This window comes from Anopheles marshallii, chromosome 2, assembly GCF_943734725.1.
Source record: "Anopheles marshallii chromosome 2, idAnoMarsDA_429_01, whole genome shotgun sequence".
NCBI classification, from domain to species: Eukaryota; Metazoa; Arthropoda; class Insecta; order Diptera; family Culicidae; genus Anopheles; species Anopheles marshallii.
The window spans coordinates 34,767,462-34,783,289 of record NC_071326.1 but is presented as its reverse complement, the minus strand read 5'-3'; the positions used below and the strand labels follow the sequence as shown (position 1 = coordinate 34,783,289).

Below are 15,828 nucleotides of genomic sequence, written 5' to 3'. Positions count from 1 at the left end.
CCTTTCAGGAATTTTATGCAAATTTTACCGCCTCAAGAAAAAGATAGATGTGTTCCACCGACAGTTCTGCCGGACCCGAACGGATTCTCCGTTCACCAGCCCAGTCATCAAACGATGAATGATGGCGATTAATGAATCGGGGTCCTTCGAACCCTTGCCTTTACATCGGGACCGAGAAACCCTTTTCATGTCGCCACGCATGTGCGGTTTTGGGTCCAGTGTTCGGTTTTCGTTCTTTGATTTTGCAAAGCGGCCGCTGTCCACGCGTTGTTGACCGTACCGATACCCGCCCGTTCAATGATGGATGGGAATAGTGGGGTGTCCAAGCTAGCGACAAAATATGAATGATGAATGATCGCAACCCGGCAATCGACATGCTGGGAAACACAATGTTTGGTATTGTTTCGCGTTTGCCGGCCTGCCTCTGTCGGCAGAAAATGACGAAAGATCTGCTGCTACAAGGGCAGCAAATTTGCCGCTTAATTAAGAGCCCACTTGTATGCGATGATTAATTTCGATGCTATTGTAATAACGCATAAAAAGACGTTAATTTAATTAAAAAAAACTGTCATTAAAACAATCAACTTTTATGTATCAAGTGTTGTAAGCTTATAAACTGACCAGGCTGTTCTTATGGGGCATAAAACAGTCAAAAAATATTGTATTAAAATTCATGAATGCTGAGAAATTATCATCAGCAAAATGTTTCAAAATTTGACTAAAAAGCTATAACTCGTAACTAACACTACAAAAAGTTCACAAGCCTACAAACAGTTTCAATTTGATGGCTTGAACTCAAAAGCAACAAATTGTAGAACAGAATGGTATATAATTCAAATACAACGGACTATCCACAAGATGCTAAACAAAACCTTGAAGGTAACGCAAAAATTAAGAATTGCTTTATCTCAAACCACACATCTAGCAGATTAGTCATTGCTACTCTTGATGACACAGAATGTGTTCAGAATTGAGCATAAGCATAACTTAATGCCAACGTTCTTCGCCAGCACTTGTGTTGCACACATGTTGCCTGAATTCATACCATCCATTTGCGAGGATCACAGGATCATCATTTACGTTTAAAATTAGACTGCTCGCAACGATCCCGCCACGGCGACACTGTTTCAAAACACACCGGGGGGTATTCCTGAGAGCGCCCATTGCTGGAGCCCTTCAAAGCAAACCTCTCGAACCGACGATGATGATCCCATACCGAGTGGTATACGGGTGTCATCTTTCTGTCCAGCACATTCCCGCCGACGCTCTCGTTCTCACATCTCGCCATGCCAAATGGCAAACATATGTAATCCATATGCAACATAGCATGACGATTCTCGAATGATTTACCAACGCAAAAAGAAGCCAACCGGCCACAAACAGCGTAATCCAGACGAAGTTACCAGTGAAAACATAAGGCAAAAAGTGAATATCAAACCCATCCGATGGCTGCTAGCGAAACCCTAAGCTAAGTATGAAACTGTGGAATAGGCGGCATCATAACTGGGTACGAAATTCCCCGGAATAGGTCGCAAAATGCGATGCTGCACTTGAAGCAACGAGAAAGCAAAAAAACAACAACAACAAACAGGAACCCGATCATACGGTAGACAACGGCTCCGAATCCGCTCCGGTGCACTAACTGGTGCATGCGCGTTTGACAGGCGTGTAGGTGGGCGCAAAAGCCCTTCAAGAATTGGGTGCCTACCAAACAGGAACACTAATCGACGAAAGCGGAGAAAGTCCGCAGGCCAAAAGGATATTGCGGGATGCAACACGCAAGAGACACGATGACATACCGAAACGTTTTGAGGTTTTTTAAACTTTAAAAGGAATCCCTTTTTTTTGTTGTATCGGCACCCACACCCAAGTAGTTTCCGCAACTGGAGACCCCGGAGTAAGATAAAGGAAGGATTTGTCTGAACGCGCTGCCAAAAGGGACCTCGCTTTTGCGGCCGCCTTAGAGCAGTTCTTCGTGTTTTGGTCTTTTCTTCCCTTAAGCAAATCGTTCATCGATCGCACAAACCCGCCTTCGCCTAACGCGGCTAGAAGAGATGCCACGCAGAAGAAGGTCAAGGGATAGCGGAACAATAAATAATCATATGATCGAAAACACATGACTTGTGCAGGGTTTCGGTATCCGAAGCATGACGTGAGTCGCAAAAAAAGTTAAAAGGAAGAACCTTCACATTGTGGGAGTGTGTGCTACCGCTGATGCGAAACACTTGTTCCAATTTTTTGAAGATTTGTTTGGGATTTTTGGGAAAGGATCGCAGCCTCATTTCAGAGAACCTTTCCGATGCACTTGCTTGATGACGGTTCTCTTCCTGTTCGTGAGGTCTTTTTGTTACGAATCGCCTTCTGGAAACATATGACTTTCAAACGAAAACATTTCACTTTATTCCTTCGGTAACATTGTTGTGTTCTGTTTGGCTGTTGCCTCAGCGAGATTAGATGTTGTAACCTTTAAGAGCGATATAAATTACACACCAATGTTTGGCGTGTCGCAGTTTAAGCGAATGTCCATGTAGGACGGGTGCGCAGCATGATTTATACAGCGTACTAACTACAAAAAAATCCCGTTTGTCCAGTTCAACGATGTGTGCAAGCTGTAACCCTTCAGGCCAATATTTGTACAGCACTCCAATCGAACCAGCAAACCCTCGCCTGGGACTGTAGCCTGATTTTGGGACGATGGTCAGTTCGGGCCCATTTTGCGCCCAATGTATCTCGTTTTTTCCCATGATCCTTTCGAACAATTTTCGTACGAGAACGGGAAAAATAAAAACCGGTTTACAAAGTTTACAATTATCGGCGGTGCTGATTTAATTACCTACCGTTTTCGACAAAATGACATACATGCGTGCCTGTCCGTTGTTGAGAGAGAGTTTATGTTTTCAAAACGGCGACCATGACCAACCTCCCGAAAAAAGAGCAACAAGAAGAACGGATGATCGGTCGTTTTGATTTTTTATGAAAACCAAGGAAGCAATTTATAGCCTCGAGTTGCTGCCCCAAAATTACTTTTTTGGCTCCCCGAATTGGCGCGCCACTACTGACGACCCGAAGGAACCCGGTGATTATATACCGCAGTAATGAACGAATGGTACGTAACGGAACTTGGATGCAGGGATGTATTATTTTCTTAAACATGATATCACAAAGCAACGATAAATTGCGTTTAAAGACAGTTAACAATGTAAGTGATGGTTGAACCAAACGCAAAAGTTACATCGTTTTAGGAAAGAACAAGCTTATTAACCATTACCTGCTACAATTAACCAGATGAGAAGAAACTATATAGGAGAACTTTGTATGTTCCTTATGTAATAATTTCATGAACTACACCTTCATTCATTAAATTACTTCTATATATAATTCATGACTCGTCCAAAAAACAATTGCTCCTTCATAAAACGTGATCCACATCTCACCGACCCGTTTTACAATTTACGTCCTTACAAATGCGCATTTCTTGAACTATTTGCGAAATTTAACAACCCAAAGCGGGAACCATACCGGTATCACGTAGCCATAACACGATCACGTTCCACCGAAAATAAGGATCCATGAGTCCAGGAAGGAAAAGCTGTGCCTGGAGACAACAGAATAAAACAAAACAAAAAAAAAACTACAAAACCCCCGCAAGCATGCAATCCGCCGAGCAAATCTGGCCAGTTTCATGCAGCACGTAGGACCACACCGCCAGCATGAGCAGCACCAATTGTCAGGACATTCGCTTGTACAACGAAATTGACCGTAGTCCACCGTAAGTAAGGTTCGACGTGCAAAAGATTTTCTCTATTGCACTATCAATAGGTGCAGAAGCAAAAGAAAAGGAAATTGTGTCTTTTCCAGCATTTTCTTTTCTTTTGCGGAAGGATTAAAGCCCTCCGAACGGCGGGGGGTACACGTTTTGCCATGCTTCTTTCGAGCGGCCTTTATCAGCCCTTCTGTCCTATGGGCATCAACCCAGTGCTTATCCGTCCACCGTTCGGTTGAGCATCTAATCAGCTTCCAAATCAATGAAGGACTTTGGGCTCGAATGTTTAAAAAAATGCAAATAGCTGCTTGCTGCCGTGGTTTGTCGGTAGAATCTCAAAGACGAAACATTAAGGTTGTTTATTTTCCTACACGATAAGCTGCGCTTCTCAGAGCCACTGATAAGTTTTACCTTTTGCCATTTACCATCCTTGCCCTAGGGACATGAAAAGCAGTCCGTAGCCCTGGAGTTTCAGAGGAAAAAAAAACACCTGAGCCGGTTTTTAATTCCACCGTCACAATTGGTTACAAGCGACCGACACAGAATGGAAAAAACACATTGCCAAAAGGACAGTTCTAAAAATTTGCATACGAGAAATTAGAATTTGGGAATTCGCTTTCTTTTCTGGATCAGCGTACTAGCTTGTAGGGGTGGTCGATGCTTTCTTCCAAGTCCGAGATGATGGAAGATTTACCGGGAGCTGATTGTCAATTAACCCTGAAGTAGGCTCTGTGCCTGCATCTACGTCAGTGTGACGGATGAGTAAACACTAATGCCATTATATCATTAATTGAAGTCGAAATCTAATAGATGGGATAAGTTACCTTCACAGTACCAAGGGAGGTTTGGATGGGTTTAAGGAAGACAAATATTGCATCTTGTGGAAGCACTCTCCCTGTAACGCAATTGCTTTCACTTCATTTTCAAAAATAATAAAACCCTAAATGTTACTTAGAACCATGACAAATAACAACTTTTTGAGATTACTCATCTTTAAGATATTCTTTATGACGTTCTTCATGCAAGTGTAAAAAGATCCTTAACGAATTAGGTCACCACCAGTGATGCAAAACCATGAAATGAGATTAAGGATATGATGGACTACATTAAGCACTACAAGAACATTTCTCAACACAAAGGAACACATTCCAACCCGCACGTTCCAATTACAATTCATGGTGTATGAACATTTTCCTAACAGATTTCCAGCACGTACAAAATCCACCTGACGCCGTTTTGCGCGCCAGAATATTAAAAAAGCGCGCCAACACTGTCCATACCAATACATCACCAACGGGTCGTCGCTGTAATTCCATCCCTTCCATCGGCCACACTACTCCCACGGTTCGCTCTCTAAAAAAAAAACGGCAAAAAGGATAGCAAGAAAATGGAAAAAAAAACCGTTCGGCATAAACAAACGAAGATATTCTCGTTAGGAAAAAGTGAAGGCTGATGATTAGGGCAAAATGCGTGGAGAAGAATATACACGAAAAAATGGGAAAGCAAACCAACAACAACAAATCATAAAAACGCACACTTTTGCTGCAGTCAGCGCACGTTCTCACGGCTCGTCGCCCAACCGTCATCCAGAAAGATTGACTCGTGTCCAGCACCGATTCCATCATACTATTGTGGCTGTGATATGCTGCTGCTGCAGTAGGTTACATCTGTGGCAGGACAGGGACACAGTGTGTAGGCCGGATAGCGAACTTCAGCGAAGGAAAGAGATGGCTCGACAACTAACGCATACCTGTGATAATCCTGTTAGACACTGGGCGGCAGGTTGCGAGAGAGAGCGGAATATGCTGGAGTGAGCTGAAAAAAGTGGTTTCCACACAAAACGCCGACAATCGTTGCAGTCCCGCACGTACCAACGGCCAACCGTTTGCGATCATCAACACCCCCGAAAGGATCGTATGTATTGGCGCACGGGCTGGAACGCACACTTGTCAGCAGGACGAAGCAGGAACTACAACAAAACACAGGAAGAACAGGTAGCCTCATCATGAGCCGTACCGTTTCACACAACCTACTACTGCTCCATCCAGCAGGACCACAGGTGAAGGAATGAATGGGTAAGGTAGACAGAATTTGCCGAGCATAATGGAGAAAAACACAATGGTATAAGTATTCAGGCATGTTTTCTAGTGTGCAACAGGTACACCTTTCTAGGTGGGAAAAGGCCTGACCATGGAAGGAATATATGTGTAAATACCCGCGCGTATCGTCAGGATGCTAGGGTAGACAAAAAATCTAATAAGCAAGGTGAACATAGCGGTATCTAATGGTGCTTCTAACCAGAATCCGGCGGAAAGTGAAAAAAAACTAGATGAACCGATATCCTTTTTCCTGTTCGCCTCTGACTGTGTGGGATAGGTGAAATATTAGACTAACGGCCGCTTCAAGGTCCAGGAAGAATCCTATTGGACTGCACAAGTAATAATATTGCACAATAGTTCAATCTGATTGATATGAAAAACTAACATTCTGTTTTTAATGACTGAGTCTGACTAATTACTAATCGGCTACAAGGAAAACGTAAGCCTTAGCGAGTCCATATGGGGTGGGTTCAGTGGCTCAATGATCAGCGCAGTCGGTAATCACACAAACGGAATAGTACTAAATTCTTTCCAGAACTTTCCAGAAGATGAAGCATTAATGGAGTAAAGAAAAGCAAGAATTCGCAAGCCAAAAAGACCTCTGGAGGTAGTAGAGCCAAGGAAAATAATAATAAACTTCAAAATTGACATTCGACGTTCTGTTGAGAAGTTCTGTGTCATGTGTAGAAAAAAAAACAGACGCCACGTTCACGCGCCAAAACATAAGCTGTTTACAATAATACCTCACGCGGACATACGAAGACTTGTGGATAAATTCTGTTCTATTCCTTCAATGACTGACCCTCCTAGTACCTCCACCTTCTTACACGGTCACAGGAACTTGAACACTTGAAGGGTCACACACATAACCAATTCCGAAAGGCACACAGAAAGACACTCACTCACCATCGTTGGCGATCGTTGAGCTAGCTCGAGTGGACACTTAATCATGCTTCCTTCCATTTTCGCCATGGGGACCGAAATGAAGAGTACTTCCAAATAGGAAAATACATACCACCCCCGTGGTAAGCGGAACAGTCTTCGCTTTCCATTGAGGCATAGCAAAACATAAACACTTCATCCCAAAAAATATGAAAACAATTCGATTCTACAACTTGTCTTCATAGGAAGAGACGTCGACGTAGAGAGAGAGAGGTGATGGAATGATCTTTACAAAATCGTATGCCGTTGCGGTTTTCTAAATATATACAGTAAAAAATGCAAATGAACACTCTTTTCATCAATGGCGATCCTGCTGCGGTACAAAAGTGTCCGATTACTCCATCCTTTGGGTGGGTGGTCATTACGATCCATAAATCTAACACCCAATTAATCGATCGCGTCTGGGGAAACGGCTAATCACAGGGACAAGAAAGAACCCACACCATATGGACAGACAATTTTGTATCCGATTACCTGCTAGGATCCTTTTCCCTGTACCAGAGCACGGTAGAGTTGCCGCTTGCCATACGGCACAACAAATATTTCTCCATATAATAAAAGCAAATCTGACTGTCGACTGTGTTCGGTGGGAACCTGGAAGAACCAATATTTACTCTTCAGGCAGCTGCCTCATTAGCGCTACTATAAACAACAGGCCCAACGTGAAGAAAGGGATATTTAAAAAATAATTTATCAAAGTACGTTCTACCCTTGAATCGGACCAAAAAGATTGACATAATTTTCAGTTTTATTGTACTTAAATGAAATTGAAGCCCAAAGGAAATTTTATTTTTAAGATATACTTAAGATTCCCATGCGACTTTTATTTTTGTTAAACAAGCTCAAGCTTAAAAAAAGCTTTTTTGACTACCATATGGTAAAAATTTAAATCCACTTGATGGGTTCTTCAAGTTGACAGCGAACAGTGTCATGCAAATCCATTTTGACAGTGAACGGGATCAAATTTCTAACGTTTTCCGCTCGGTTTTCTGTTACATACCAGCAGGTTCATCGCTTTCAAAAATCTAGACCACCAGCATATCCTGTGATTGTTGTTTTGCCAGGTACTTGGCAATGGCAACGGTATCAAATTTCAGCACATCTCCTAGTAGTTGCATAATTATCGCAACTCGATCAACGGAAAGGGTTTATAAATATTATAACGTTAAGCAGCATCAATGTTGATTTGCAATTTATATTCACCAACAACACCAATCATTATCACAACATTCAAATTGAAAAGTTGAACCAATAAAACAATAAATAAACCCTTGCGCCATGAATACGAGGTAGCAGAGAAAACAAATAAATTGCTGTCTCACCAATTGCAGTAGGTCATTATGTAAACTGCAGTATTTTAACCCGTTCGTTGGGAACTTCAATGGGAGTACAAGGCTCTTGCCTACGGCCTAACAAACACACTTTATGTCCTTTACGGTTTTACGAACAAAAGTAACGCTTTGTCAATTCATTAGGCGGTGACCTTCAACATTAACGATGCCATTAAATACCTGTGAACAGCCTTCATTCTGGTACGATGAGCCTGTTGCTGTAGATGCTGCATGTAGAGCAGATAGATAACATAATATTATAGGAAAGGAACGTTGGAAGATGAAGAGTCATAGTGATGACCATTAATTGCTTAAAATTTAACGTATATTTGTACAATAATTTCATGGACGTAGAAAAACGTCTTTCTTTGAGAAACATTTCTACCTTAATATAAGATTTAATATGAAATAAAATTACAAAACAATAACAGCTTCAATTTAAATGAGGAATTCAAAGTACGCAGACCTCACACACTGCATATAAAAAAAACTAACCGTTCCAGGAATGCTCCTACGTATACTACCTATATGGGGTATCGTAAAACACGCCAGAATTCTGGGCGCAACGTGTAATTTATGGCGTGGCGCTCATCCCGTGGAGAGACAGCACACAAGCCCAATGCACAGTGCGAAACCTTTTGCATGGTGCGCGTCCTCCAGGCAACCGAAAGCTACATTGTCCAAAGGCGTAGGTATGCGTTCAATATGTCGGCACAAATTTTTACGACACGGTACAATACATCACAGAGTCATAAAACCTTATCGATTCACTGCTGTGCGTAAATTATGCAAGCACATCAAACTCACAAAAATAAGGCAAAGGCAACAGTGTGATATCCGTTTGCTCACCCACCGAAGATCCTTGAACGATGCGCGAAGGCGCGGTTGCATTTCACAGTGCAGTTTGCACCTCAGCGTAATGCTGTAAAACACCTCCCTTTGGGGACTAATCTTACACCTTTCGTGGAAGAAAAGTATGGTTTTTTCATCAAAAAATATACGCAATTTCACCGATAATTGTCTACACTTTGGATGGTAAAAATTGGGTCTCGCACACTCTCTCTATCCAAAAGGCATTCCGTTCCGGCAGAAATGCCACGTAAGGGATCGGGCAAGGATGTTTCAACTTTTTTGAAGAGTTTTTCATTTTTTTGCAAATCACGTACCATCGTTAATATTTCCGATGGCCCGGCATGGGGTGCCATTTCTGGACGTTGCTGTGTTGGGCTTCAGCGGGAAAGTTTAAAGGGAATCGTCCCCACAAAAGGGTCTCTGATCTGAGCGGCAAAGCATGATTGCACTGCTGATCGATCTTTGCCATTTGCAGGAAATGCGTGACCGATGTGTGTTGGTTGATGTGTATGATTGGAAATCTTTGTAGAACTTTTCCGAAGAGGCAATTTAACCTTCATTAGATATGGTAACGTGGTAAAACTTGTACATTATACCGGCTACTGGCCGCTACGTTTTTGAACCTCTCACACAATTTCTTGGCATGATTTTGCCAAATCTTTCACCTGCAACGATACACACTTACAGGTAATTGCATCATTTTCGTTTGAGCGCATTTGCCGCAAAGAGCTTTAAATGGTACGATCAGATACCAGGCACTGTGGCTTCTCGGTAACCAGTGGTAACGATCCTTTTCCATCCTTGCCACCGTATGCTCAAAACAATAGATGAATGTTACGCTGTACGTACAGGCAAGACAGCCACTCTTAATCGCCGCAAAAGTTGCACTCCGACAAAGGACGTCCATTTAATGTGCAGAAATCACGTTTTAATTACTATTTTCAACATGCGCTGGCAGGTCAATCTCACGCCGGGGCAAAAGTAAAACGAAACCGTATCGACCGTATCGGATCCATTTTTAAAAAGCCCCGACAAGTGCAACGGCAAATACCCTTGCGAAACGCGCCAGGGTTCTATTGCCAAACCCATCGATAAACATGATAAATGATCGTGCCTAGGAAGAAAGAAAGCGTAGGACGCTACCAGCAAACGCGCACGAACCAAATATCGACCTGTCCATTTAACGAAGGATAGCGCCAAGCAGGAAATACTTTGCAAAAAAAAGCAACAATCCACTTTCCCAGCAAATAGCCGATCCCTACGCCAACGCAACGCCAGTGATCGTGTGGTGTATCGACATGTACAAAGAAGAGACCCCGTAAAGGATGTCATGTTGTTTTTTTTTTTTTGCTCGTTGTAACCGACAAACAATTGCTTTCCCATCGATGCATAACGTCCGTACAGCGTTACCAGCCTGTTCGTCCTTTTGTGTCCCCGATCTGAGGGCTCTTGTGCTATGGGATGGTCGTCATGCACTTGTTTCACGCTACATCCCTGTCCCAGCAGGCATAAAAATAAAATGTGAAAAATGACTTCCAGTTAATCATTGTTTTCAGTGTCATACTCATTGTGAGGAAGTCCTGATTTTTTTTTGTCCTACATAGAATGATAACACAAAGCATTAACGAGGTATCGGAAAACTACACAAAGCAAAACCTGTCTCATGGGCTAGTGAGGGTTTGGTGGCGCCACAGATAATTACAAACGGTTCAAGCATTGCACAGCAGAGGTAGAAAAGCTATCAAACATGCAACATAAATCCATTGCAAAAAGGAGTACACTTTTGTGCAATACGGGTATCATTTGTCACCTACCTGTGGTCCAATGGTTCACAGTCTTCATGCTGCTGTTGCCACTGGTTGGAGTCCTCGTCGTCTTTGGTGTTGCCGCCGACATTGGCATCATTTTGATAACGGTCGTCAACATTCGGAAGCGGCCCTAGGCGGGAAGTAAATTTTGCAGACGGCGTCACGTTACTTGTTTCGCCTGGTACGCGATGAAATTTGCCTTCTGCGAATTGAAAGCCAAGAAGCAATAATAAAGGGGAGTTAATTGTAGTTGATATTGTTGCAGTTTTTTTAATAAACGTAGATATGTTTGCTAGTACGATTAACAAAAATAAGAAGAGACTTATTTAAAGAATTCGGGTACGATATCCGCAGGGAGATTAATTCCACGAATCCTATCTACATCAATCATAAATGTGTTGATAACGCACTGTCAAACACAGGAACATTCTTTGATACTTTAGCAGCTGCTGAGCGTTATCTAGACGTACAGTTCAAATGTCTCAAAAGAAATGTTATTATTCGATCGATTTGATTCCATGAGACTTAGTTATACATCATAACTTCCAGATTTGAGCTTATAATGGTTTGTTGAAAACTTTTTTTATTTTTTTTATTGATAAATTCAAATATCAATAAGTGAAAATAAATAATGAAATATGTTAATGCTGCAAACAATATCAAAATAGAAAAAAGTTAAAAGCATTGCAAAAGTAAACAAATGAACACCTGGCATCAGATCATAAAATCAATCAATAGAGAAAACAATTGAAATGAAGAATATATACCCGCATGTTGACAGTCACTTCCTCCTGATGGATTCATTTATGTTTACCGTTTGCCTATTACCTTAACAATAATTTCAATTTCAATATCATGGTCAGGTCTGACCAGAGAAACCACAGGAAATCGAAAACTGAATTGAAGAAAGCTTATAATTGTGAGCTGTGCTTATTTTTCCCCCTTTTTGTCCAATAAAACCAACATCCGAGAAGTTTCTCAGTTCTTTAACTGAGGTTTGATGATTGGGGTTAGTTAGTGTGGAACAGGATGTAAGGGTCTTTCGCAAAGTGAACAGTTCGATGCGGCAAAACCGTAATCTCTATCCGAAAAGTGTCTACTTCCGATTGCACGCACACACATCGAACCTTGCAAACTTCCGTCTACATTGTAGGATGATGGGTCTCTGTCGGCGTACCGAAAGCAACAGGAAACGGAAGAAAACGCATCTTCAGCTTTAAGAATACATCTCGTTACCATCACTTTCGGTGTGCTCTTTTTATGAGTATAAATTCAACCGACCCAAGATGTACCTAAGGGCAAACCCAGAGGAAGTGCACAGCCAAAGGAAGCAGAATGTTTTATATTCTAAGACACAGTCCTGCATACGATTAAAGCATGCCAAAAGACACTCGCCTCGATGTTTACCATTCCTCTAACCCGAGCACACTAAAATTGAGTCAAGATGTAAAGAAAAGCCCATTTTGAGAAGGATTCGAGCCGAACGAATGACGGAATGAAAGGCAACCAAAGGACGACCTAGACATATGTTCATCATTTGTCCAACACGTGCTTCGTTCAAAAGATTGACGAGTTGCGAAATTTGAACTACAATAAATAGCACCACTCACTTCAGCACACTTGACGGAAGGTATCATAGTTCGGAAAGCTGTACAACTACAAGAAGAAATCCTACCAGATAGTCTTACCTAACAATTGGATGCTAAACAAATTAATACGTTTCGAGGATCGCTGCAAAAAAAACAAGCGCAATTTGTGATCCATTCCCTCTTTCCAAAGCAATAAGCGTAGGCACAAACTACACGTGTCATAAAAACCAGCACCGAATATTTCTTAACTCGACCCAAAAGAACCCTCGCCCTCTCTCGCGTGTGCACCATATTTTCCATAAGAATTTGAACGTAGCTTCCGGTGAAACTGCTGCCGATCATGTTTGAACACGTGCGCAACGCTAGAATTATACTGCGCTTCCCCCCATCGTCACGTACAGACAATGCCTGTCGTCTAAGAATGTCCATCTCCTTCAGACAAGCCTCTTTCCTTTCGATCTTCAGGTTAGAAAACACCAACAAAACAGTACGTCCATTGTCTGTGGGTGTCCTTTGAACCGTGCAAATAACATTCGTGGTTCGTGTGTGCATCGCGCAACGATACGCCTGTACAGGCACACACTACATCGGTTGGGTTTACGTGTCCGTTGTCTAACGCCGACAGGAACTGCGCAGTGGTGAGCTACGGTCAAAATTACCAACATAACTGCGAATCACATATCCGGCAACGGAGTGATTTGATTCCTTGAACGAAAGAAGGAAAGAAACAATTCAACAATGAGTAAAACATCCTCGGTCTCGAAACAAATCAAACCTTCCACCCTGCTAACCGTCGAAAGTGGTCAAGAAAAACCGTTGAAAAAGTTCGTAGCGACCGTTGCACCTGTTTATGTCGGGCGGTGCCTTGCCCTGGTACGATCAGGTTCGTTTCGTTTTCCTTGGACGGGCGGGCACACTTCTTCACACTTCTGTGCACAATTCCGGTAAAGGCTATTTCCATTTTCTCCCCTCCAGTACGGTTGGAACAATGTTGGGGCAGGGAAAAGGCTGGAAGAGATAGTTAGCCACAAACGTACTATGGGACAGTAACAACAACCTCATGGTTTGAGCGCAGTACGGCAAACGGTGGAGATCTGTTGCATTACGGGGACAAAAAAAACTTCAATAGACCGCGGCGGTTCATCACCGTCGACGACAAATACAAAGTGTTCCCTTAGTCGGCCCAAATGTCTAGGAATATTACTTCCTTTCTCTAGCCCTCCTTCTTATGTAAAGTTTTGCTCACTGCATCGAACAATTATAGCAGCAGGTTTTCAACGTGAAACGAAGCAGCAAAAAGGCAACAGAATGCAAGCGCTTTTTTACGCTCCGGCGACTCCAACTTCAACGGATGAGTGTGGACAAGTGTCTACAGGGTGGATCCATGATTTTAATCACTCGTCCTATTGCGTGTGGATCGGCACTATGGGCACAAGTGACCGTTGGGACGACGTTGCGCAACACAGCAACAACACTAGAAAAGTGTGAATGGGAAAGTTTGGTACAACTAAAGGGACTATATCGCTTTATCGCACCTATAACCGTGTAGTGAGTATCGCACGTTATACATCAGCAAACAATCTATGGGACACCTATTTCACTTCCGGCTCAAATTTGTATGGCTCCCTAGCATAAACCTCAAATAACCGCGCACCGCATGGAGCAAATATTGATCTAACAGCAGGGCTCTGTCTCCCCATTTCCATTTCGGAAAACGTTAGAATTTGGAAGTTTTCATGTAATCAGATACAGTGCGAACAAATATACTTGAAGGACAACAAACCAGATTACACTGTGCAAATATGATTGATCGAGAGAAGAATGTGAGAAAGTTATACGTTGTACGCGAAACAACCTTCGATGCGTGAAAAAATAATTCATTATTTGGTAAATGGTGTAGTAGACACAATGTGACATCATTCAACAAGAAATTCAAGCAACACAATTCTAACAAAATTTTCAAAGTTAAAGGAACTCCGGAAACGGCATCTAATCGTGAAATTAAAATTCCTCGTCCTATCTAATCTATACAAATGAGATGGAATAGCGACATCAAAACTGTCCGACCATTTGCCTATCGGATTTGATTAACAACCGCCAGGGTGACGGGGTACAGTCATCGAAAAGCGTCATATTTTTTTTTTATTCACTCAGTTCTGGTTCATTTCTATCGTTGATCTTAAGCATCAATCACAGCAAATGGGTAAAAACCCGCATCACAATTTCTGGCCGCATCGCACAGCAGAGTACAAACTCGTCAAACTGGACTGGTCCAGGGTTTTGTTGAGCAAACCCATGCGACGCATTCATAACTGTCCTCACCATTGCCATCGAGCCCTGCGAATCGGTATACATCCTAGGAGCAATACTTAAGAAATGCATCAGCAAGCAGAAGATGTCACGTCACGGCAAAGGTCAATATGATCGCTTAATCAAAACTAGTTCAGGGCAGATGCGAGCCGTTCGAGATCCGACACCCGGCTGGACCAACAGCACTGGACGGTTGAATTATCCGTGGCAAATCTAATAAGTCTCTGCATTGTTCGCCAGACGGCGCAATGTCCACTCGGGGAACGGCATCTCCCTTTTCGTTGGTACGTTGGGTAAAAACAATGACCGGGGCATTACAACCCCGAGATGACCATCTCGGTACCGAGTGCACGTCCAAACAAACAAGCTGAAGAACCAGTTAACCTCTTCCGCAGCACGGAAGTGTACCGTGGCAATCGAAAGGTTGGTTTGGTTCAGTGCCGGCCGGCAAGTACGCGGGCACGTTAAGTCTGTTCCGTTATCAACGCCCATCGAGATGCATTTTTTTATCTCCCAGGATTACGCAATCTACCAAACTCCGTCTGCGACATTACCCATGGACATACTTGCCTCTGCAGCTGTAACCTCACCGTGCACCATCAACCCGGGTTGAAGTTGCTTCCCTCGCTGCTAAAACAAACAACATCGAACGACATCAACAGGATATGAGGACAGTATGATTATTTTAATTTCAAATCCTTAATTTATGCATCATCCCGTACCCGGGGGGCCAAGCGATTGCACAAGAAGGAGCAGGAGGCTTGTGAGGATTTCCCAGCAACAGGAAAAACCGGGCACGAGCACATCAAAGCCGGAAAGTGGAAGTCCTCCCCAATCGTTGCGAGGTTTTTTTGTTTCGAATTTATCCTTTTTTTTCAATAAATAGTTCAGTTTTTTTTTCAATTATGAATTACGAAACAGAGCTACTTTTACCATCAACCACACCAGTCATTTGGTTATGGAACGACACCAAAAAAAACCACCCAATTGTGAGGCAAGCCGTGATTAATCTTTTGTCAACGGTTCCCAAAAAATGCTGCCTTTCCTGAAACTGGTATCATCAAATTGTCAACTATCACCGGTCTGCTGGAAGTTTTCCTTTCCGTCCCACTTTTTTCTTCGTTAGCCATCGCC

The 15,828-nt window shown here is 42.6% G+C and overlaps 1 protein-coding gene across 1 annotated transcript in view; it reads right to left on the bottom strand.

Annotated features, from left to right (window-relative positions):
- Positions 1-15,828, bottom strand: part of LOC128719207 (uncharacterized) — a 105,094-nt gene that overhangs the window by 71,436 nt on the left and 17,830 nt on the right. The window contains exon 2 of the mRNA XM_053812830.1: positions 10,802-10,997. Within this exon, the coding sequence (XP_053668805.1) occupies positions 10,802-10,997 (196 nt within the window). The remainder of the gene's footprint in view (positions 1-10,801; positions 10,998-15,828) is intronic.